A 24553-nucleotide genomic window follows, 5' to 3' on the forward strand; every position below is an offset into this window, starting at 1 on the left:
TGCAAGGTGTGGATTCGAGATGATAACAAAACATTGGAGTAGAGGGTCCTGGTTGATAGATGATAAGAACATCACATTGGCTTGTTTTTTTCACTCATTCTTTTTTGGAAGTTGACTTAGGTCAGCTTAATCTCCTGGGGGCACAAAGATTCAAAACTAACTCTGCTTGTTGTAAATATGATAATTGTGTATCCATGCAAAAGGTTTTCAGCTGGTTGTTTAACAACTTGAAAAACTAATTAATTTATATCATGCACTTGAATATATATATATATATATATATATATATATATATATATATATATATATATATATATATATATTATCCGAACAGCCATTATATACTAGCCTATTTGGCAAAAATATAATTGTATTAATTCCAGTGTTCATTGCATACTATTGTATCTATACTGTTACAGAAAAACAGATAATGCATCAAGTGGGAAAAAGAAGAAAGATAAGGAAGAAGTAATTGGGTAAGGATTTCAATTTAGTTTGCTCACTCTTACATTAAAGTTTAAAAGATATTTTTATATAAGTTCTAATTTGGTTATCACAAGTAACTTATAAAATTGTAGTATTTTCGGGTCCTGCATGATAGTTTTTGTCTACAAGACTCTCTAAGAATATTTCCTACTATAAATGTTGTTCTATTGACATTGAATTTTCTATCTCCTCTTATTTTTCTGTGTTCTAATTTTCTGAATAAAATGTTTTCATACTTGTTTACAATACAATTTGCACTTGTTTACAACAGACATAGGGTATAAATTTTGACTACAATATCATTCCAATTTTTGAAGGTCAGATATTGGTACGGTATATAAATCTATAATATGAGCACAAGAATTTTGTCTGTTCGGATAGAGTAAAAGAATAAAAAAGTAGATACAGTAGGATTTTTTTTTCAGTTTTTATGTCAAATAAAAATGCCAAATATCTTCATCCTTTTATATTTTTAAATTATTAAAATAACTAAATGTATGTTATAGTATTTTTGACTATTAACTAAAAATACATTTTAACACTCAAATTGGTTGGTATTTACATAAATAATATAAACTTTATTCAAAGTCCATACCTAATACTTTATGAAATGAAATTTCCTTAATTTTAATATACATTTCAGGCATTTTATCACATTTTTAACCTGTTAAAATAGTCTTTACTCCATTGGCTTAGATATTTGAAGTCTATTAGGGGCCCCTGCAATATCAATTAAAAATTTAAACATTCTATTTAAATCATTCTAGTTTTAGTTAGAAGCATTGTAACTAATTTTGATTTTCATCTTCTTCTCAAGAATGAAATGATCTAGATAATACTTTTTTAATACCTATTTTAAGTATTTGTCTCTATATATACTAATTATATTTATTTGTGTTATATTGATGTTTTATTCGATTTTTTGTGTGAAAACTACACTCTTACTATGTGATTTCTAAACTCTGACAAATGAACTACAATTTATAAAATGTTGGTACTGGGCAGCATTTTGTTTGTACATATAATGCCATGTTTTTTTTTTTAATTTTAGAATAATATATTATACTTGGCTTTTATTTAGAATTATATGGCCTTTATCATGGTATATAGAAAAGCAATCTGAAAAATACTGTATACACTCAAATTTGGTTAAAACTTAACTTTTTATAAAAAGTTAAAAAAAACTTTTTTATAAATACTGACATTTTAATATTTCTATAAAGCAAATTTATTTTGTAACAATATGTATCATATTCTGGATTTAATAAAAAAATTACAACAGCTTTTCTCCCAAAAGCTTACAAATATGCAAAAAAACAGCTTGGAACTTAATGCATATGCCTTGGGAAAATACCTGTGGCACTCAAAGGGTTAAGCACTTATAGCTTTTGATTAACTTAGTAATGCCTTTTTCAAAAAATTCTGCTGCCTGCACCCTAACCAGCTAGTGTCAGCTTCTTTCATCGTCTTCATCAAATCGCTGAGAGTCAAGCCAGCGATTCAGAAATTTATCTGAAAGCTCAGAGATTTTGAAACATTGATCTTATCAACAAATTCATCACTCACCACTAAATGGGCTGCCAGTCCTTTCTTGTTGTGGATGTTTGTTTGTCCACTTTTAAACAAATGAACCCATTCACGTATATTTCCTTCACTCATAACGTTTGGCTCATAAACAGCACGAATTTTTCTATGAATAGCTGCCGCTGAATTTTGTTTTGATGTAGAAATCCTAATTACAGCACACACTTTGCATTTGGTGGAAAACCCAATTGTGGTACAAATTTTGCAAAGTTTTAAAATATGAAAGCGTGCTTCTACGGTCTTGTAACTGTCACAACTAGAGTCTGACTTGCTCTGCATGCCAGTGTGTGGGAAAGTGCTACCCCTATTACTAGCAGTGCTGTAAGAAAATGTTATACTCTAATAGCTACAAGAGGAATCAGAAAAAGAAGATATTTCAATCTTAGATGAAAATTCTTCTGGCGACTCTAAGGTTGACGAGATCATAAACAGTGACCATAATAGTGAGAGTGAACAATCATAAGTAGAAGATACAGTGGAAGAAAATGGTGACATCATTCTTACTATATTCATTGTGACAATATAACCAGTTTGAATATTCATAAGCCCAGACAGAGAAGATGCAGAGCTTGTAGAAGCATTGTCCTTCATCCACCTGGAGTGATTGGGGGAGCTAGGAACGCTTTTCAAACGGATTTGGAAGTATGAAACCTTATTTCCCTATTCAGGTTTTAGAGGAAAACACAGTCAATGAGTTTGAAACTGAAAATGAAAGAACTATAATAGAGACTAATAAAAAATAATTAAGAACTATCATCAGAGATAGTGAACAGAATTCAAAGGTCTGTACACAGCAGTCTTTTTGCACTTAAAGAGAACTATGTGGTTGTCTTCTAGATACCAAAGAGATATTGGAATGCCAACCTGATTAAAAAAAAAATACATAGAAGCAAGTAACAAACAAAATATAAGAAACTAATATTAAAAGTAAAACATTTACAGCGGGTGAGCATCGCGCTCACCTTTCGATCATCAGCGTCATCCATATAACCTCAACCAACCCCGAATTAACATTTTTGGATAAAAAAATTTGTGTATAAATTAGGTTTGTGCTTTTGTAATATTGCAGTTTTAAGAATAGGCTGTTACAGGGAAGCTCTGGATGAGACACTGGCAGAGCAACAAGTAGATGATGTAGAAGCCCCCTCAGCACCATCTGCAATACCAGTACCTCAGCTGAAAGTCGGTCCTGATGGTCAAATCATCCTGGACCCCAAGAGTTTGGTGAGTCATTTCACACTCTTAGAGTTAGTTATTTATCGCATGATGAATTTTGTATACTGGGAGGAAGTAATACTGATTCTTGATTCATCCGTAGCTCAAGTCATATCAAAATCAAGGATTTTGATCACCCAGCTCTCAAGAATCTCAGTGTAAATAACATAAAAATATAAACATATAAAAAAACGTATAAATATTGATGTATAGGGTTTGGTCTCCTCTCTTTAGTGACTTCTGGAAATGTAATATAATCTGAGATGACACAATAATTTTAGTCATCTTTCTTTTAGATCGCTCAAATGCAAAGTGGACACAGACCTCTCTGCTCTTGGAACCTTGTGATTTAGAGACCTTATGTTCTCCTTTGTTCTGTTTTTACAATAAATTCTTTCTCACTTGTATCTGCCTCAAACTTCTAACCTACACTCCGAGAAATAGGCTTACAATAGTAGGTGAAAATTTTAATTTCTGTTTGTACATCTGGGTCAGTATGTTCCATAGTGGGATTTTTATACTTACGTCTGGATCTGAAGAATTATAAGAATCTGGTTCATCCCACCACTCATGAGCAAGTAACAGTTAATGATCAGCTGAGTCGACCCGTAACATCCTGACAGTGTTCATACCAACATGTTATGGATAACAAACTGATCCCCAAATAATTTTAAATATTACCCCTACTATCCCAACCTTACTCTAGTTTCCAATTTTTATTGAGGAACTATTAAATATCTAACACTTACATTTAATACAGTGTTTGGAATATTCCATTGACTAATCAACACACAATACTATTACCTATATGTTGTTAACTTGATAAATACACAAGAAACAATTAACCACTTTTCTCTTCTAATCTTAAAGAACCAGATAACATCTAGCCATCACTTAAAATAATGCCCCCCAAAAAATTAAACTACGTAATAGAAACAAGGTCATCCATAAGAAGGAAAACATCCTGGATTCTCCAGACAAGGTCATCTACACTCCTCAATCCCGGTCTAATTTCCTACCCAACTCCTCTTACCCTGTACTGTGTGCGCTCATGATTAGCTTTGTAACAATTTTTCTATAATATAATAAAAAAATTGTATTGTGGACAATACACAAAACTCAAACTGACACAGCAGGAATAATCTTTTAAACTTATAGATACATTGATTGCAGTTCTAACAAAGATGCAAATATATCAGTTGAAGATTAGATAGGCCTAATCAGGTTAGCAGTTTAATACACTGTTTATTGAATTAGTCTTTGATGCTGAATGATGGCGGCATAAGCACAAGATCAATTCAATTCAACTTGCCTTGGAAAACAATGGACTGGTGTCTAAAAAACATTTTTTGTTTATTCTGATTGTCACAAATTGGTGGAATTTTACAAAACTTGTGATTAATAGATAACACTTTCAATGTTACCTAAATTTATTTAGATTTTCTCCTTGTGCTGCACCCTTCATTAGCATTGTTAGCATAATATTTTAAACTCATACAGAGTTTTTTACCTTGGCAAGTAATAACACATGGGTCTGCAACACACGGGAGGATATGACAAGAATTTTTAATTTAGTATCTAACTAAATTTAAAATTGTCTTGGGTTGGGCCAAATCCTTATTCTGAAATATATATAGGCAACAATTAAAATAGCAAATGAAAATTTAGTTGGTTTAAAAATTTTTTAGGTATAAGTTCATTTCCAGTTTAACACATTTACTGCGGATAACAAAATTACTGGCGACAGAAAATGCGGGAATGTTTTTGTTTTTTTACTTACCCAAAATGGAGTCAGGATAGCCGAAAGGGTTGTCCAAGGTATCCCGGAAGCTTCGTTGGCTGGAACGGGTGACATCATGTCCGTGCCGAGTCTGCTCGTCTTCCGCACCGGGTGCCGGTCCCCGTGGTGTATGTGCTCGCAGCGTACTAGGTTTCGGCACACACACTCGTGAATTACACGTAATACATGAATGACACGTAGATAGTACATCAATTACACGTAGATAGTACATCAATTACTCTTATATATTACATATTAGTTTCAAAAATATATAACATCAAAAACAGTTAACACTCCCCCCTCCCCGAGTAAAATTTAGAAAAAAAACTATATACATCCCCACCCACTGCCAAAGACTAAAAACTACTTATTTGTCCTCGTGATACTTATCAAAGCAACTTAGTTTACACAGACCTGGTTCGTCAGGGCACACTGCACAATAGTACACTGTTTCCTTACGTTTGACTTCTTGGTAGCAAACACGGCACCTCCGGGTAACTGACTTGCCGTTTCCCTTGCGCTTCGTTAGTTTGGAGAGACGATGCATGCTGTTGCACGTCGGTGTGATAAGCAGTGGGGCTTCCTTTGGAGGGAGCAGGTCTTCAAGAACACGAACTCGGAAGTCATACAGGCACAGTCTATCTGAGTTGTACATGTTGTACAGGTAAAAAGAATTTACTACAACAACCTGGCGAAAGTGCAAAAAAAATTTCTTGTGCCATCGCAGGGTCTTGTGCTCACAGGGGTAATAAGATACCATTTGGTCCAAGCGGTCAGTCCCCTTCATGTGAAAGTTGTAGTACATGATTGGTTTTGGCAGCGTTCATTTTTGGTTTCTCCTGTTGGTGGTTTGGACCATCTCGTTCGTCATATTATGTGGAGATGTAGGTCACCATCCGCTTATCCCTCCATTTTCCAATCATGACACTTTGGGCATAGTTCGCTATTGTTTCACCTTTGCCCAATGCCTTTGCCTTTTACTGCTGGAGGTGTATGGAGTCTGTCGATGCGTAGGGTACTGGTAGTGTAGGTTGAGTGACGTAGAAGTTTGGATGATAAGACAAAACTATTATCCATGAACAGGGAATGGCCTTTCCCCAGGAAGTCACTCATCAGCTTCATGACGACTTTGACGGTATGACCTTTGCCACTACAAAAGTCATGGCTCCCAGTGTAAACATGGAAGCGCAGTATGAGTCCCTCGGGATTTTTTTTTTTGTTCTCTTAGGACAAGAAGCTTAAAAATTGCACTTAGTCCTGTAAGAACCTTTGCGCTGCTTCCGGAGTGATAGGATATTCAGGATGGGTAAGGTTATGGAGTAGGGGCCGCCTCCTATCGAGATCCATGAGGAAGAATTAGGGCACTACATCTCAAAGTCATCCTGGAAGAAGAAGGGGAGGCCAGCTCTGAACGAGCCTCTACAGTCAAAGTAGGCAGGGGGTGGCACACCCTTGTTGAGGTTAACAAGAACCTCTGCTCGAGGTAAGGGGAACAAACCCCACCAACCAACAGTCATCTTCCACAGTAGATTAGACCTATCGAATTGCCCATGAACCCCAGAATCTCAACATTTGCAGTTAGTGATGTGCCGCTACTGGACATCCATAAGGTGGCCCAGATTGAAGTGGCACATCGGTTTTTGCTGTGCCCAGTGGTGGGTTCAACTGGTAGGTATAAACCAGCCAGAAGTGATCCCTACTGGGTAGGAAAAAACTGCGTAGGGTGCTGGTAGTGTAGGTTGAGTGACGTAGAAGTTGGGATGATAAGACAAAACTATTATCCATGAACAGGGAATGGCCTTTCCCCAGGAAGTCACTCATCAGCTTCATGACGACTTTGATGGTATGACCTTTGCCACTACATAAGTCATGGCTCCCAGTGTAAACATGGAAGTGCAGCATGAGTCCCTCGGGTTCATTCAGGGAATAAATTTTGATTCCATATTTATGGCGCTTGCCCTTTACGTACTGGCGGAAGACCAGTCTGCCATGCCACAGTACCATCTCTTCGTCGATTGTCAGTTCACGGTCGGGATAATAGATCTGTTGCATCTTATTGTTGAAATAATGAAACAATATTTTGAATTTTAAAAGACCAGTCGTTAGCAGGTTCGGGGTCATCAGGGGTATCAACTCTTGAATAATACAGACATCTCAAAATAAATGCCAAGAAATCGATCTCGAGACATGTACTCCTTGAACATAGGAAAGTTCAACAACCGATAAGTTTTCCAATAGTCGTTCAAGCGATTCAGTCTTGACGTTGCTAGTCAACAGTAGAAGGCCTAAGATTGTTCTTAGTTCGGCCATCACTAAGTCCTTCCATTTGGTTATTCGAGACATGGGAGTAGTGGTGGGCCGCCACAAAATAGTACCAGGGCATACAGGTTGGTTTGTCTAATGATATTCTCTAAAAACACAGTGTCAAAAAGGAGATTGAACCAGTCAGTTGGTTTATTGTCAACTGGAATAGGAACGAGCAAGCCAGGTTAACCAGGGAACGGCAAGTCACGTAAACCAGCCATGTCGCTGGCCGTGCTGGCCCACTGGGGGTGGGGGATTGTCTTCATCAGATGAAAAATTATTGTCAATAACATTATCGTCTTCTTCCATTATGAGTACATACACTTACACAGACAGACACTATAATCCACTCACACAATATCGCAAAGCATACACAACAAACAAAAATTGCTAACCGGCGACGAACCGCACCAACTGACTCACCGAAACAGGCACACCTCGCTATGAGTGTTACAGCCTTCCCAGGTAACTGCTCAGCTCACACTGAGGCAATATGAAAGCAGCTGCCATATGCCGAGCTCGCCCGTCCACCGCCCGGCGCACCACGTTCGCATGACGAGCATGCTTGTGAATGTGTTAACCCCATATATCACACAGCATCAGCTAAACAACACCCAGTTTGGTAGGACTACTAGGGGTCGTGATGTTCAGAGCAACTTTTTCTAATTGTTCATTTTAATCTTACGGTCAAGCATATCTGTGTGATCTCTTTAACATTTTTATACCATAATATAAGTAATTAATCTCTGTAATATGTGTAAAGTATTTGAAGAATATTTTTTTAAAGAAATATATATGTAAAGGCTTCAATATTCATGCACTATGATTGGCAACACACAGTTGTAAGAGAACTTTTTTCAGAATAAGCACAATATTATTGTATTCTTGAGGTATTTTGTTATTCTGTAGTATGGTTATAATTTTTTGCAGGTTATTGAGACAACAGGCATGGAGAAGAGTAGAGCTGAGCTGGAAAACTCACAGGTTGTCCAGGAGACTGGAGCCACCCGTTACAACACCTACAGCAAGCGCAAAGCTAAAAGACATGAATGGACAGCTCGAGGTCACTATACAATGTATAAAAGATTTTTAGCAAATTTATTGATTACTATACCTCAAACCCGACTAAATACCTTGTGGAACCAATTCAATAAATGTAAAGTATTTGGAGCTAAAATAGAAAGGTTCCTGCCAAGAGTAAGTGCTCTCCCACTGAGATCAGTTGCTGTAGATGTAACAATTGTTCGTGCTAAGAGTAAGTGATCTTCCACTGAGGTCAGTTGCTGTAGATGTAACAATTGTTGATGCTAAGAGTAAGTGCTCTCCCACTGAGGTCAGTTGCTGTAGATGTAACAATTGTTCCTGCTAAGAGTAAGCGATCTCTCACTGAGGTCAGTTGCTGTAGATGTAATAATTGTTCCTGCTAAGAGTAAGCAAGCTCTCACTGAGGTCAGTTGCTGTAGATGTAGCAATTGTTCCTGCTAAGAGTAAGTGCTCTCCCGCTGAGGTCAGTTACTGTAGATGTAACAATGTCAATTAATTGTTCCTGCTAAGAGTAAGCGATCTCCCACTGAGGTCAGTTGCTGTAGATGTAGCAATTGTTCCTGCTAAGAGTAAGTGCTCTCCCGCTGAGATCAGTTACTGTAGATGTAACAATTGTTCCTGCTAAGAGTAAGTGCTCTCCCGCTGAGGTCAGTTGCTGTTGATGTAACAATTTTAACAAGGCAGTACTGCAGCTTGCCGATTCAACAACAGCTGTAACATATTGGAAATTTCTGCATGATATAGAACAAGGTAAGTAAGAGCAAACTGTTAGAAAGCTCAGACAATAATGATGAAATATCAACAATTGCTGCACAAATAGTACTAATGGATAAAAATGAGTCTTTGAAGAAATAACCACTTGAATTAGACTTGACACTGGCCAATGCAGAGAAATGAATTGAGAAGAATTAAAGAACAATACAGGAAAATTTGTTTCAAAAGTAGAACCTCTGTATTTTTTTTTTTTTTTTTTTCTTTGGGATATTGGGGTGGATTCCTAGATCCTCACACGTCAACCTGAGCTTATTGTGTGCCCCTTTGATGTTAGAGGGGTAAGCCTATCTTCGTGCCCTTAATTAGGCTAAGAAGCTTTTCCCCGATACTAGCATCTGGTTCGTTCGCCTGGTTGTTTATCACCGAAAAGAGCCCTTCTCCTTGCTCCCAGTCTCTCACAGTCCAGTATTATGTGTTTTTTGCAGTCTCTTCAGACTTATTGCAGAGTCTACACTCCGAGTCCTCATTTCGTAAACCTAGAGTGTTTAGGTGTTTCCTGAAAGTGGCCGTGTCCAGTGATCAAGGCAATCACTTGCTTAACCCGATCCCTCCCCAGCCCCATCAGCCATCTGGTGAATCCGGAGCTAGAATCGGCAAGCAGTCTTTTGCCGAGTGCTTGTCCTTGGTGACTCTGCCACCGCAAGCGGTGTGTCTTCCTGGACCATTTGTTTATACTTTGATAAGCGGCTGACTTGCTTATACCAAACTCGGTTCTGGACCGGTGTATGGCATGCTTGCTCCGCTTTTTTGGCAAGCCTGTCGGCGCATTCGTTGCCACCTATGCCTGTGTGGCCCGGTACCCAACCAAGACGCACACAGTTGCGTGATCCAAGCTTGCAGAGAGTGTTTAAAGCACTCCCACACAAGCTTGGATGAAATGCTGTTGGAGTCAAGAGCTTTAAGAGCTGCCTGACTGTCTGACATTATACAGATGTTCATTTCCTGGTACCTGCTGGTGAGGCCTAGGTTGGCACAGGCTAGGATACCATAGATTTCGGCTTGAAATATGGAGCAGTTCCGACCCAAACTGCCGCTAAGGGCAGTTCTAGGGGATTGACTAAACACTCCATATCCAGTTCTACCCTTAATAAGCGAGCCATCCGTGTACCAGACAAAGCTCTTTCTTATTGTTGGGATGTTATCTTGCGATTTTCCCACTCATCTCTGGAGTAGAAGTCAACAGAGAATGGCTTATTGAATACGAACTCCGTTCTCATTGTGTCGGAGACCATTTCGAGAATAGCGCTTGGGTTTACAGCTTCAGTGATGGCGCCATGGCTCGCGTTAGACGCGCCATTTCCTCCACAAGCCAGCAACCATCAGCCGATAAGCTGACTTACGCGCTTCAGCTTTTATATGAACATCAAGAGGTAGAAGTTCCTAAAGCCACCTCGAGGGTCGCTGAGGGACTGCTCCTGAATGCTCCGGTTACAAAGATTGTGCCAAGCCTTTGTAAGCTTTCAAGCTTGGCTTTGGCAGTTACCTGATTCACCTTTGTCCACCAGACTAATGAACCATAAGTGATTTGAGGCCTTACAACTGCTTTTTGTAAAGCCATAGTGCTATATGGGGTTTTACGCCCCATGAGATTCCTTGCAAGTCTCCTGGACGTCATGACGCGCCCACTTTGCTTTGTGCAGGATATTATTAAGATGATCATTCCACGTAAGCTTATGGTCTAGAGTCAGTCCTAAATATTTGACTGTCTTTGACCACTCCAGCTGAGTGGATGCGAGTTTCAGCCTAGAAAGAGACTCTAGGTTCTTTTTTCTAGTGAATGGTACAACTACTGTCTTAGAGGGATTTACTTTCAGTCCCTCTCCCTGACACCAGTTGTGTACATGTTGAAGGTTGGTATTCATGATATCAACAACAACATTTGTGTATTTTCCCTGTACCCATAAGGACTATGTCGTCTGCATATCCTTGGACATAGATTCCGTTGTTAGTAAGGTCCCTCAAGTAGACCATTCTACTACTAGATTCCACAATAGAGGTGACAGGATGCCTCCTTGAGGACATTCCCCTTGTGGGTGCGATCACAAGCGATACTTCATTGAGATCGGCCCTGATCCGTCTGGAGCACAGCATGGCCCTAAGCCACCGGCACAGAGCTGGCTCGAGGCCACGTCGCTGTGCTCCACTTACCATTGCAGTGAATTTGGGCATTGTCGAAAGCTCCTTCAATGTCTATGAAGGTGCACAATGCCCAATTCCTTGGCGGACAGGCTATCCTCAATCCTACTGACTAATTGGTGCAGTGCTGATTCACCAGGATTTGCCTTGCTGGTATGCATGTTGGTTGCGATGAAGGGGAGTGTCTGAGAGAACTCCCTTTCTCAGGTGCCTCTCCACCAGTCTTTCTAATGTTTTCAGTAGAAACGAAGATAAACTGATGGGACGAAAAAAGATTTAGGGACAGAGTAGTCCGCTCTCCCTTTTTTAGGGATGAAGACCACCCTGTTGAGACGCCAGACTTGTGGTATGTACCCATAGGCTAGGCTCGCCCTGAATAGTTCACATAGAAGGGTAAGGAGATTCTCCGGCCCTTGTTGAAGCAGGGCCGGAAAGATTCCATCCCCTCCTGCAGATTTGAAAGGGGCAAAATTTAGAAATTGCCCATTTGGCTTTTAGAGAGAGTGACAATCCTTCTGGCAATGGCCCAGCTACCACGACAAGCTCTTGGCCATGAGCCTGCCTCGTGATTACCAGACGTTCCAGTGTCGTCATTCTCAAAGATACAATCAGGGAAGTGAGTCTCAAGGAGAAGTTTGAGGCTATCCACTAGACCCGGAAGTGTGTTGACCTCCCTGGGACCTTAAAGATCCCAAGTGACCCGGTTGTGGACTTGAGGGCTAGCAAGCGTTGCAGTCTAGCTGCCGCGCTTAACTCATTTACCTTCTGTGTAAACTGCCTCCAGGAACTTTTGTTTTGCTTTTTTAATTGCTAGGCTGTATTCTGTTAGAGCTCTATGATAGGACTCCCAGATACGGCTCCTTTTGCATTGATTGTACAGCTTCCTGACATTAGCCCTTTTGCGAGCGAGGTCTGCAGTCCACCACTTACTATTGGTTCGACTCTTCCCCCGTCGCAATGGGCAATTGTCATGGAAGCTATTGATTTTAGCATTCTTCAGGTCAGAAGCTATCTTGATCTATGTCTGTGAAGCATCGCACCTTCCGCCTACCGATCCCAACTGTGACTGAAGGTCAGACTTATATCCCAACCAGTCAGTCCTCCTGGGATTACGATAGAGGACCTCTGCAGCCTCATCTTGCAAGTTAAAGAGGATATACCTGTGATCCGATAATGAGGCCTCTTCGCTTTACGTGCCACTTATCAACCATTCCAAGTATTCCTTGTGTGCAGATTGTTATGTCAATAACTTCTTGTCTAATTCGTGTTGCGAACGTAGGGCGGTTACCTTTATTACATATAAATAGGTCCCTACTTAGAAGAAATTGTAAAAGTGCCTCACCTCTAGGGTTAGTGTTGGTGCTGCCCCATCCAGCAGAGTGATGGGCAGAACCTCTGTATTGTACATGTATATATGAAACCCAGACAGATGGATAAGAAAATACATTTATATCAAGGAATGTAAAACACTATTTTAGAAAATTTTGGTAAATAGTCAAATCATTGCAATAAAAAAACTAAATCTAGACAATGCTGTGAATGAACTGCAATCTTTGGAAGCACTGAAATGCAAACTGACTTTTCATTTCTATGTCAAATATGTACTAAATGTAGAGATATCTCAGATAAAATCCTAACAAGATATTTCAGGGTTTAATAAGACGAGTAGCCCAAGGCAAATTTATTATTAATACCATACTGTAACTTTTCAACAAATCACTATAAAGACAATGCTAAGAAAGATAATACTTACTCACCTCAGAATAAAAGTAAATCCTTAATCAGGAATACAGAAAATCATTTCAGAACATCATTACAAATGTTATGTTTTATTTTAGACACATCTTTTTTGCTATAAAGTATGACTTTGGCATGTCTTTTCACCATGCATTTTTAGAATTTTTGTGCATACTCAACACGCGGAGAAGGGACAGAATTAGTTTTTAAAATGTTTTGTTTTAAATTTTGTATACTTCAATGTGAATTTATTCAAAATGAGTGATCTTGATTATAAGTAGCAATTCATTGCCTCTTATCACTCCAAACATAAGTTGAAGTCCAAGTGTTCTGAGCATGAGCTGTAGAGATCCTGCATTCTACAAAGCTCAGCACATAATGAGATCAGACTTCACCGTCATGATCGAACTCTTCCCCAAGCACTTCAGACATGAGTTAAAGCTTAAGTTTTGTATATTGTGTTGTAGAAACCGTGCAATTCTACAAAGCTCTGCACACAGTGGGATCAGATTTTGCCATCATGACCAAACTCTTCCCCAAGCGCTCCAGACACGAGTTGAAGCTCAAATTCAAACGTGAAGAAAGGATAAACCTCAACTTGGTGGACAAGGCAATGACCGCTCCAGCTGATTTTGATTTTACAAATTTAGAAGAGGAGTTGAGTGAGTATAGTTTGTCAAACTTTTCTATCCAGTAAGTTGAAATATAATAGGAGGCTATTTATGAAATGTTTTTATAACGTTCTCCAAGTTCTGTAACCTTTATAAATGAATAAAACTCAAATTATTTTGAAAAATAATATTATATTCAAAAATAAAAGGGAAACTGACAATGTGATAAAGTCAAATAAAGAAATAAGGAGGTGGCATAATGTCTGATGGCAACTTTGATGTTAGGAGGCAATAAACAAGTCCCAAATAATGGCATATTGGTTAAGAGTTAAATTCTACACCTGCTTCATAATGTGATAGAAGTGTGGACAAAGAAGTGAACAACCTTTCTCTCTCTCATTCTGCTCAATGATTTTTTAATTTCAAACAGAGCGAGAGAAACCTCTTTAAATATCTGCCAGAACTTACTGTACCTGCATGCAGATAGTTGGTGATTGGACGTTAACACCAGGCTTCCCGCAATGGCGATTTTTGGTGACTACCTGGGAGAAAACTAACCTACCTTGTATTGTTTATTTATTTAATCTTCCAACAGAATTACACCAGTAGTACAATTAAATAAGTTAAAAAAGAGTATGAACAATTAATAACACAAATAATATTTACTTATATAATTAAATAATAAACTGTTTAAAAATAAATAATCAACAAAACAATGAATAAGTAAAAAATATAAGTTAGTTAACAAACAATCAACAAAAGGGTAAAAAACAGGCAAAGACAATAATAGATAGTTAAATATTAAACAAGCAACAGTAATAAATTTGTGATGTGTATAAGAAACAAATAAATTTAACAAATAACCATTTGCAAAAATAACTAATGACTTAAAATTAGTAAAATAACTAAATAATTGTTAACTGTCTACTATCTCACCTGTTTGTAATTTAGTACTACCATTAATTTGTCAGTGTATATTGTGATTTATGTGTAAATTTGTTTCTAGTGTTTTATTTGTCAGTAACTCAATTACTACATTTACTAAACCACCTAATCTTCTAAAAAAGAAAATGTTCAGACATTGATAAAGGGACATGTAGAAGGCTTATCATGATTTGGTTTGTCTCATGATCTTTTATAAAATTTACAAAGAACTTTGTGCTGTATTGAGGTTTTTATTTCCAATTTTCAACAGTCATTATCATTGTTATTTACTAAACCTTTAGAGTCAGCTGGGATGGCATCTGTCCTGGCATACTAAAGTAGTCAATTAATGCTAATACCACTACATTAGGTGCTGCATGCGCAGGACACCTGCTCTCCCATTCGTTAATGCTGTTTGTTTTTTTTTTAGTTTTTTTTATTTATGTACTAGATAGTCAATTAACCTTATCAAAATATTTAGTTGGTCTAAAAGTATGTTTGATTGGTTTAAAATATTGGTATTTAATTTTCTAAAAAACACAACTTCAAACCAATCAATTAAGTGGGCTTGAAAAATTAACTGGAACAATGCCCAGAACGTAAGATTTATGCAAAATCTACTGGCCAGCCGGGTCTGTACAAGGGTCGCTACTCATAGGCAGCCTGAGTCAAATTCATTTGATGTCCAATAGTTAATTAACCAAAATGTTACTAGAATTTTTCATTAAAAAGTAACAGTCTTTTACTCACTATTTGTCATTGTATAAATATTTTGCTTTTGAAAAAAGAAGTAATTTGATCTATTTATTACACTACAATAAACGAAAATTTATACAAAACAAAATATGTCATAAATGCATTATTTGCAGCATAGGGCACTTTCTTAGTCAATGACCAATGATGATTTTATGCAAGGATCATAAAAGTGATATTTTATTTAAAACAAGTATTTTGTTTTAGGAGAAGAAAATGATCAAATAGAAAAAAAGAAGATTGCAAAGAAGATGGCGGCAGAAGCTGCAAAGAGAGAACGAGCATTAAAGAAGGAAGAAAAAGAAAAATCTAAAAACAAACAAAACAAGAACAACAATAAAAATAATAAAAATGTTATAAAAGGACAAGGTAAGAGAATTTTTTTACCAACTTTTTTTGTCTTTGTACAGAATTAAAAAAATAAGTCCCATGAGGATTGGGTTAACTAAAGAAGTTATAAGTATTGTTCTTGTCTTTTAGGTATATTTATGATTTTTTTATGATAGGTTCCTAGTTCATGGTTGCGGCTGTGTATGCAGTAAGTCCAACATGGTTGTGTGTGACTATATTTTTGATTATTCAGCAATGCATCACAATTCAATGATTTTCATGTAGGCTACAAGCCAGTGTTTAAAGATAAAAATATTTTGAAACATTTATTAGAAAACCATTTTAGAACTATTAGTGAAGGAAAATCTATGTTTTGTTTGATTCTGTATTCAATGAACAAAGGCTAAGAAACTATACATAAATTGTGACTCCTTTAGGGTTAAGCACTCCTCAGGATTAAAAAAAAATGTAAGTTTTATATGGAATCGTCTCCTTAGATTGAAGCCTCATGCTTTGTGAGATTACTTTAAGCTAAATAACCGACTAGTTCAGAATAGATTTCAACCAATATAAATGTTCATGCTCCTCTGGTCATATGTATAAACATCTAGTAGGAGATCAATTGTTCAAAACAGATGTGATTGCTTGTTTACTTAATTACTAACTTTAACCTTTAACTTTATTTATGTATACAACTACACATACTATTGTTTTGAAGACAAATATTTATTTTGAATAGGTTTATTTCAACCAGTTTGTAATAGAGATAAGGATATTTAAAACAACCAGACCTGGTTATTAATATTCAGTTGTAGAATCTACATTTATTGTGTTAAAAGCTTTATGAAATATTGCTAAAGTTGCAATACAAATTTTAATATAGATATAAGATTTCAGATTTGATTCAATTCAATGCAATGTACTCATATACTATCTTCATTATCTACAAGGTCTTTGTCGTATACACACAAGAACATTTAAATTCACCATATTAAAACCTTAACCGTGATAAGATAATAAGAATATAAAATACTGTATAATTCTGCATTAACCCTTTGACCGCCGTGAGCCACCATAGTGGCTCGCCGTATGCGGTACCTTGAGCGCCGCGGGCCACTATAGTGGCTCTGTGAACTTTACGCCTTTGTCCTTATAGTTTAAACATAATATATTTTAAATATACAGGGTGTAACTGAAATAACACCGACAAACTTCAGGAGGTTGTTCCTGAGGTCAAAACGAACCAAAAAGTTCCTATAAATGTATGTCCTAAAATGCAATCGTCTTCCGTCTGTCCGTCTGTTTGTGTTTATTTACATTAATTTTTTTTTCTAAACAACCATTAAAGGTACAAAGTTTAAACTTTTCTACATATGCTAATCTAGTAAAGATTGTCAATTTTAAAAAAAAATTGAAAATCTTTACTCAACAAAATTTAAAATGGCGGCTAGTTAAAATCTTTGATGGTGAATTTCTCAAAAACTACTTCCTGTATAAAACATTTACTAGAATATAAAAAAATATAAATTTATTTATAAAACGAACGGTACCTCATTTTTTGAAATCGCTCAAGAAATAAAAAAAGTTATGGCATTTTTCTCAACCTAGTAACATATTACATTTACAAGTTTTTTTCTTGTTTCAAAAAACTACAGTAGCCTACAATTGTTTAGAACATTTCACCAAAAATATCTCACATTAAACAAAAGAGTTTTAAGCTGTCATTATTAAGAAATACGGAATAACTTAACAGAGCAACATTTATTTCAAATATTAGGGATCACTTTACAACAAATGTTCAATATGCCTTCCATTTGATGCGATGCATGCATTAACACGTCTGGTCATTGATTGCCGAGTTCTTTCAAGTATTCCTGGTGTATTCCTTGCAGTGTTACAGGCGCTGCAGCGATACGCTGTAAAAGGTCATCCCTGGTATTAACTGGTCTTTCATAAACTAGAGTTTTCAAATGGCCCCCAAAGGAAGAAATCGATTGGATATAGATCTGGCGACCGAGGCGGCCATGATACAGGTCCCCCTCTGCCTATCCATCTTTCCCCATAAGTTTGGTCCAGAAATTGCTTGACATCTAGTCTGAAATGCGCGGGAGCTCCATCATGCATGAAACCAACAGTGCTCTCTCACACCCATGGGAACATCATCTAAAATTTCAGGCAATTCGTGTTGTAAGAAATGTCTGTAGTTTTCACCATTTAGTATGTCAGGTAATACAAAAGGACCTAATAAACAGTCTCCAATGATGCCTGCCCAAACATTTATTTTAAACTGCTGTTGATGTCTCCCTTCATGAATGGCTTGTGGGTTTTCATCAGCCCCATTAATGCATATTGTGGTAGTTGGTTATTCCATCTCGATTAAAACAAGCTTCTTCATCTGTATACACAACTAATGATGTAAAACCAGGGTTGTTAGCTTGCTGATAAAACCATTGGCAAAACTGTAAACGTAATGGAAAGTCAGCTGGACCAAGGGATTGTACACGCTATTATTGGTACGGATATAACATCTGCTCATGTAGAACTCGCCATACTGTCATGTGGTCTACGTTGAGTATTGCTCCTAACTGCCTAGTACTTACGCCTGGATCTTCCTCTACTCGCTGTAAGATGTTTCTTCCAAATCAGGAGTTCTACGCTGTCCTCTGTACACCTCGGTCTGCAGTAGAAGGTAAACAAAGTGCCAATCTCATGTAGTCGGTTGAAAACAGCAGCAAATGTTGAATGAGTAGGTTGTTGTCGATTTGGAAATGATTCGTAATACAGGCGGGATGCTAGGCGACTATTACCGTTAGCTTTTCCATACATAAATATCATGTCAGCTTGATGGCTAAATGGGTAACCTGCCATATTCAATAGAATAAGAGCACTATCGACTAATAATGTTTCTACAAGTGAAAGTAACAGATCATATCTTGTCAAAAATAAACAAGGAAATGACTTAATTATCTGAATTCATTGTTGTTCTAATCAGCTGTGTCTCAACATGAAAAACATATTCAGCTGTTTATAAACCATGAAAGGTGAGTCATGTTAGTTTGCTTTGTTACAATGTCGTTTTTAAAATTTAATACTAATTATCATGTTTTAAAGTTTTTTAACCCAAAATATCGTTTTATTTTTATACTGCCTAAATACTTACATTAACTTTTGAAACAAGAAAAAAAAAACTTGTAAATGTGATATGTTACTAGGTTAAGAAAAATGCCATATCTTTTTTATTTCTTGAGCGATTTCAAAAATGAGGTACCATTCGTTTTATAAATAAATTTATATATTTTTTTATATTCTAGTAAATTTTTTTATACAGGAAGTAGTTTTTGAGAGAAATTCATTATCAAAGATTTTAACTAGCCGCCCATTTTGAATTTTGTTGAGTAAAAATATTCAATTTTTTTTTAAAATTGACCATCTTTACTAGATTAGCATATGTAGAAAAGTTTAACTTTGTACCTTTAATGGTTGTTTAGAAAAAAAATTTAATGTAAATAAACACAAACAGACGGACAGACGGAAAACGATGCATTTTAGGACATACATTTATAGGAAATTTTTGGTTCGTTTTGACCTCAGGAAACAACCTCCTGAAAGTTTGTCGGTGTATTTCAGTTACACCCTGTATTTATATCAACTTTGAATTGTATTGCTCTGCTTCATTTCAACTATAAAATATTGATATTTACTTGTTTCTATAGTAACAAGTGTATCTTCATCCTACTGCGGAATTTTTGAAATTTTTTGAATTTTACTTAAATTACATTATTTTATGCAATTTCTGTGGAATATATTTGTAACTTTTAGTATATGCTCAAAACAATACGTACTTTTAGGTTAAAAAACGTTATTTGAGCCCAAGTTACTTATTCAGTGTGTTTTTGGACCTCAAACTTAAGATTTTTTTTTGATTTTTTTTAATTTCGACAGGCATACATACTACTAAACAAATGTAAAATAAAAATAATAAAACTGTAATTTATTACATCAACTGAAAGTACATCTCTTCCCCTCAAAAACAAAACCAAAACTAAAAGGCTAGCTCAAAATTTACGAAAGTTATGTAATTTAATATGTGACCATGCAAAAACGGGTGATTTTGCCGTGGCGGTATTGGATCCGTAGCGGTGCTAAACGTCTGGCGGTCTAGCGAACGACGGCGCGCGGGAGCGGCGGCGCACAAGGGGTTAAAATATTTTGTTTTTGTGATTCTTGTAATTACAGTAAAATTTCTGATATCCAGGTTATCCATTTCTGATGTGTCGGGCGATGCAGATAAGGAATAACCTCTCTATCAAAGAGCGAGTAAAGTGACAGGGTCCTCATCCAACCGTGAATTTCGTTCACCATGAAAAAAACCTTAAATGAGCCTTGAATTTAATGTACATACCGAGAAAATCTCTAAAACTTGCGATTAAATGAATCAACATGTGTCATCACTGTGACTATGTCTTAACATGTTAGACCGGTTCATATATGAGCGAGAATTAAGTTCTTAAATTAAATGGAGCGGTTTACTAGAACGAGAGCGAGCTGGCCGACAGCTGCTTACAGAAGTGATGATTGCAACAACTGCTACCACTATTACATCGCAGACAGCGCTGTGTCGCATTCCTGGCGATGTATTGTTTGGGGAGCATTGAACGGTTCACACTGGCTATCAATTGTCGCAGTCAATTGCCAAACCTTGAGAGCGTGCCATACCAATCTTTCTCAAAATATGGATTCGGTTGGAGAGGAGTTCATAGATGCTCAATAACTCCTAAAATTAGCCTACTTTTTGTACTCTATTATGTAAATATTTTATTGTTTTTTTTATATATATATATATATATCATACAAAATGTATGATATCTGTTGACTAACTTGTTTTAATGTCACTAATAATCATATAGATTATTGTACCTTAGAAAAATATACCCATATTTATGAATAATTGTTTACTTGGCAAATTATTATCATTATTTATTTTACAATTTATAGTACTTTAAAATTATATTTTCTCACCAATGCCAGTGGTTTTGTAAGACAAGAAAAGTGCATTTAATAATGTTTTGGTTATTTTACTAAGGGAAGCATGTCAAAATTACACCGAAATGTCTGTACCAATTTCACATGTTAAAATGTTATTTTGTTTTCTGTGAGAAAATATAATTGAAATATAAACTTTTTACTTTACTCTAGCTTAACATGTAAATAAGTAAAATAATAAAAAATTTAACTACTTTTTTTAATTGGCTAAAAAGAGTAAATTAATTTCTCTTAAATTCTATCCAATTCATAATCTGATTTTAACCCTTTAAAGTGCCGGAGCATTTTTAACCAGACCCTTACAGAATCAGGCATTTTCGCTCGGCATTTTATGCATACCATATAGCAAAACGCTGCGGCACTCAAAGGGTTAATAGTATCTACTAAAACTTTTAATATAATAAATGTTATCGATATTAAAATACTTAATTGGGACTTAAGAAAGAAAATAATGTAGTCTACACAAATAATCAATCTTCAACTATAAGTCCCACTTTTTTTATAAATATTTGTTTTTTTAACATTTACCCTTATACATTTTTAGTAATGGGATTACGATTGTAATTGACTGCAGGATTATTTTCAGTTTTCAAAAACATGTCAATTTTTTATTTAGTAATTTTCTACATTATAGTGTTGCATAGTCAGTTTTGATATGTAGCATTTTATGCTTATATAAAAATAATATAAGACGAATATATATTGCTACAAAACATTATAAATTGTGATGTACAAGATGGTTGGATTGTTTATAATTTCTTCTACGAACAATTCTACGTTGAACACACCAACACTTATATTTCAAAAAGAGTGGAGCGTCCGCCACTACCGGCGATAGGCTGGCAACTCCTTTGGATCCTTCCATTCCTCCTATCTACCACATCACCACTGTCGACTGCGATCCTGTAGTAGTATAGTCGGTTGTTTGCGATTGTCGCACCTGCAAGATGCTGTCGGCTGCAATCGGCCAGCTTGCGCTCACTCATGTGAACCATTCCATATTGAGATTCAATACACTACTTAGGCAGGATGCAATTTTTCGATTTCTTTTTTTTAGAAATGAATGGTAATTTCATATATCAAGAATATTGTGTAACTTTCAATATAGATTTTTAGTTCTGTTGGTGGAAGTTGATCCTTGGAAGTTTGTGACACCCTTTTCTAAATTGTATAAACCCTTTTCTGTGTGTCTATATATTTTTTTGAGATGTGTCAGTTCAGTTTAGTTTGTATGTTCAGAGACATATTCTTCATATGTTACAATAATTATTTTCTATGTTTTAGCTTTCAGAGAGATCAATGAAGCTGACCAGGGAATCAATCCTAACATTAGTGTCAGCATTAAAAAAATGTAAAAATAAAAAAAAGCGGAAGTCAGAATTTTATGATTCTGATCTGGAAGATGACATCCATTCTATTTCATCACAAGAAGATGAGAGTCTTAAATTCCTTATGATGGTGAAAGAGACACAATCAGGCCGTAAGCCCAAATTGACAACTAAACTTGAAGAATACGAGGAAATCAATGAAACTCTGAGGCAGAAACTGCAACGCCAGTCGGACTCGGAAGAGGAGTACGTACCAAATGGTCCGGACGCTGACATGTTGTTTGGAGACCCCATAGAGGCTCCAGAAGAAGGGCAATGGAACGTTGAGATAACAGACTTGCCCAATATCGAAGAAACAGTCTTGCTCAACAACAATACAGAGGATGTCAGCGAACTATCTGGACTTGGTTCGTTCGGACAAAACGAGTCTGCCCTAGATCTGTCCATGCCTGTCAGAGCGAGTCTTCAGAGAGAAATACTATGTGAGGGACCTATAAACTGTTCGTTATTGAATAGAAGTATAATATCAGAAAGTATTCAAATTATGGATGAGTTAACATCAGATATACATGATAATGTACGTGAGGAAACATTGTCTGACAGCAAAGTACCGTTGCCTGGTTTTGAATCTGTAAGTCGTTCTCGGCCCCCCATGGTGTATCCTTTACATGCTTCGGACATATCCGTTAGTTGTGAGGATGAGGTGAGAGAAAGTAGTAATGTAGATAATATAGGTTTTAGGTATTACAATTCAGAAGAATGTATACTAGGGGATTAGTTAGTCCTTTTAGAGTTTTATTGTATATAACTACTGCTGTGATAGTAGATTTGTATTGTTTATTGGTTCTCATATAAGACTTTTTTATTTACTTAAGTAACAGTTATGAATTATTTACCTTGGTTATCTTTATTTATTGTACTTTTCATGTAGAACTAAAGAAATAACAATCTCAACATAATATTCAAAGTGTTTGAATAGAGAATAAATAGTGCATTTCTTTATAATCATGCCTACAGTACCCTCTCATAATGTATAATCTTGGTGTATACTTGTTACCAAATTGAAATGCCATAAGCATAATAAAATCATCTAATTCTGACATTGAGTTATATGGTTAACTTAAGATTTCTAACAAACAATTTTAAAACCTCCATATATTTAACCATGTAAAAATTCGTTTTTTGCATTTACACATTGTAATTAGTTATATCAGCTTATGTAACACAGTCAGTTAAAGAGGTGCACAGAACTGGATTGGATCCAGAGATTTTTTATCTGAATGGATGTACATTCAGATGATTCTACATTGGATGTACATTCAGATGATTGTACATTCCAAGTTTAAATGAGTCCTTTATTGCACATTACTCTTTGGATCACAGCATTTGAGTACATCCGTAACAAAATCTACTCTATATACATAACTTGGATTTATGTAATCCCATTTTAATTGGAATAATAATATGAAATTGATGAAATGGCCCCAAGATGCAATAGCAGGTTTTTCTATTCCAAAACATCTGTGCATAACATTAGTATGCAGAATATTAATAAATTGTTAGCTTGGTAATAGTATACAAATTTAATGTTGCCATTTTGGCCAATGATGTGTCCTTATTCGATAACATTTTTTCCTAATATGAACGCATTAATTTAGTAATAGTAATCTCTGCAATATCTTCTAGTGATACAAACGGATATCTCTGTGACTATGTGGTTATAAAGGAGGAAATTTAACTACATGTTTTTTTTTTTACTATTAACAACAGTTTTTATTGATATAATTGCAGTTTGTAATCAATATTTATAGCATCAAATGATTATTTTAACTTATTTAATTTTACATTTTTCTGAGTTTATATTCGCAGACTAATAAAAGAAACAATTTTAGTAATTTAATAACAATTTTAAAGTAAAACTGTTCAAATAATCATAATAATCAATTTTTCCCAATGAATACCAACATTTTAAGAGTTAAAACGCCAAAAACGTGCTGTAGTAGTTGTGAGAAATATAACATAGTAATATTTGTGTGTAGTTAATTTTTTACCATCTTGTTACCAGTTTGTTATTTATAAAAAATCCACTTATGCAATAAGTACACAGATACAGATTACATTAGTGTCGTAAACTTGCATTTATTCTGGTATTTTATCATCATTATCAAATACTTGCCTTTTTGCAAGCTATATTTTGTTTGTCTTGAGAAGTTTTTCTCTTCTCTAGTCAGTTTTCATTACAATAAAATGTTTATACCGGATGTCTTAAAAATCCTCCCTTCCCCCCGCCCCTATTAACTTTTTTATGAATAGAGATGGAGTGATTTACTTTAGGGCTTGTTTATATGACAAACTGAGGAATTTTTGACCCCCACTTTAACCCTTTGACTGATGGGATTTTTTCTTAGTAAATGAGATTTTTAAATTTAGTTTTTTTAGGTGATTTGGGTTTACTGCAGTAGATGAGTTATGAAAAACAATTAAAGGTTTTTTATTATGAACTT

The 24553-nt window shown here is 35.8% G+C and overlaps 1 protein-coding gene across 3 annotated transcripts in view; it reads left to right on the top strand.

Annotated features, from left to right (window-relative positions):
* The window catches only part of LOC124354627, a 41210-nt gene extending 18290 nt beyond the window's left edge, over positions 1-22920 (top strand). Inside the window, exons 4-9 of one of the 3 annotated variants that reach the window (XM_046805236.1) lie at positions 420-476; positions 3162-3294; positions 8300-8432; positions 13528-13722; positions 15556-15717; positions 22006-22920. In XM_046805236.1, coding sequence (XP_046661192.1) covers positions 420-476; positions 3162-3294; positions 8300-8432; positions 13528-13722; positions 15556-15717; positions 22006-22076 — 751 coding nt within the window. In that variant the 3' untranslated portion in view covers positions 22077-22920. Of the gene's footprint in view, positions 1-419; positions 477-3161; positions 3295-8299; positions 8446-13527; positions 13727-15555; positions 15718-22005 lie in introns of those variants that run through there. The other 2 variants (XR_006921702.1, XM_046805237.1) reach the window with 2 other exon arrangements.
* The last annotated feature ends 1633 nt before the right edge of the window (positions 22921-24553 follow it).

The sequence above is a fragment of the Homalodisca vitripennis genome, chromosome 2 (genome assembly GCF_021130785.1).
Source record: "Homalodisca vitripennis isolate AUS2020 chromosome 2, UT_GWSS_2.1, whole genome shotgun sequence".
Taxonomy (NCBI): domain Eukaryota; kingdom Metazoa; phylum Arthropoda; class Insecta; order Hemiptera; family Cicadellidae; genus Homalodisca; species Homalodisca vitripennis.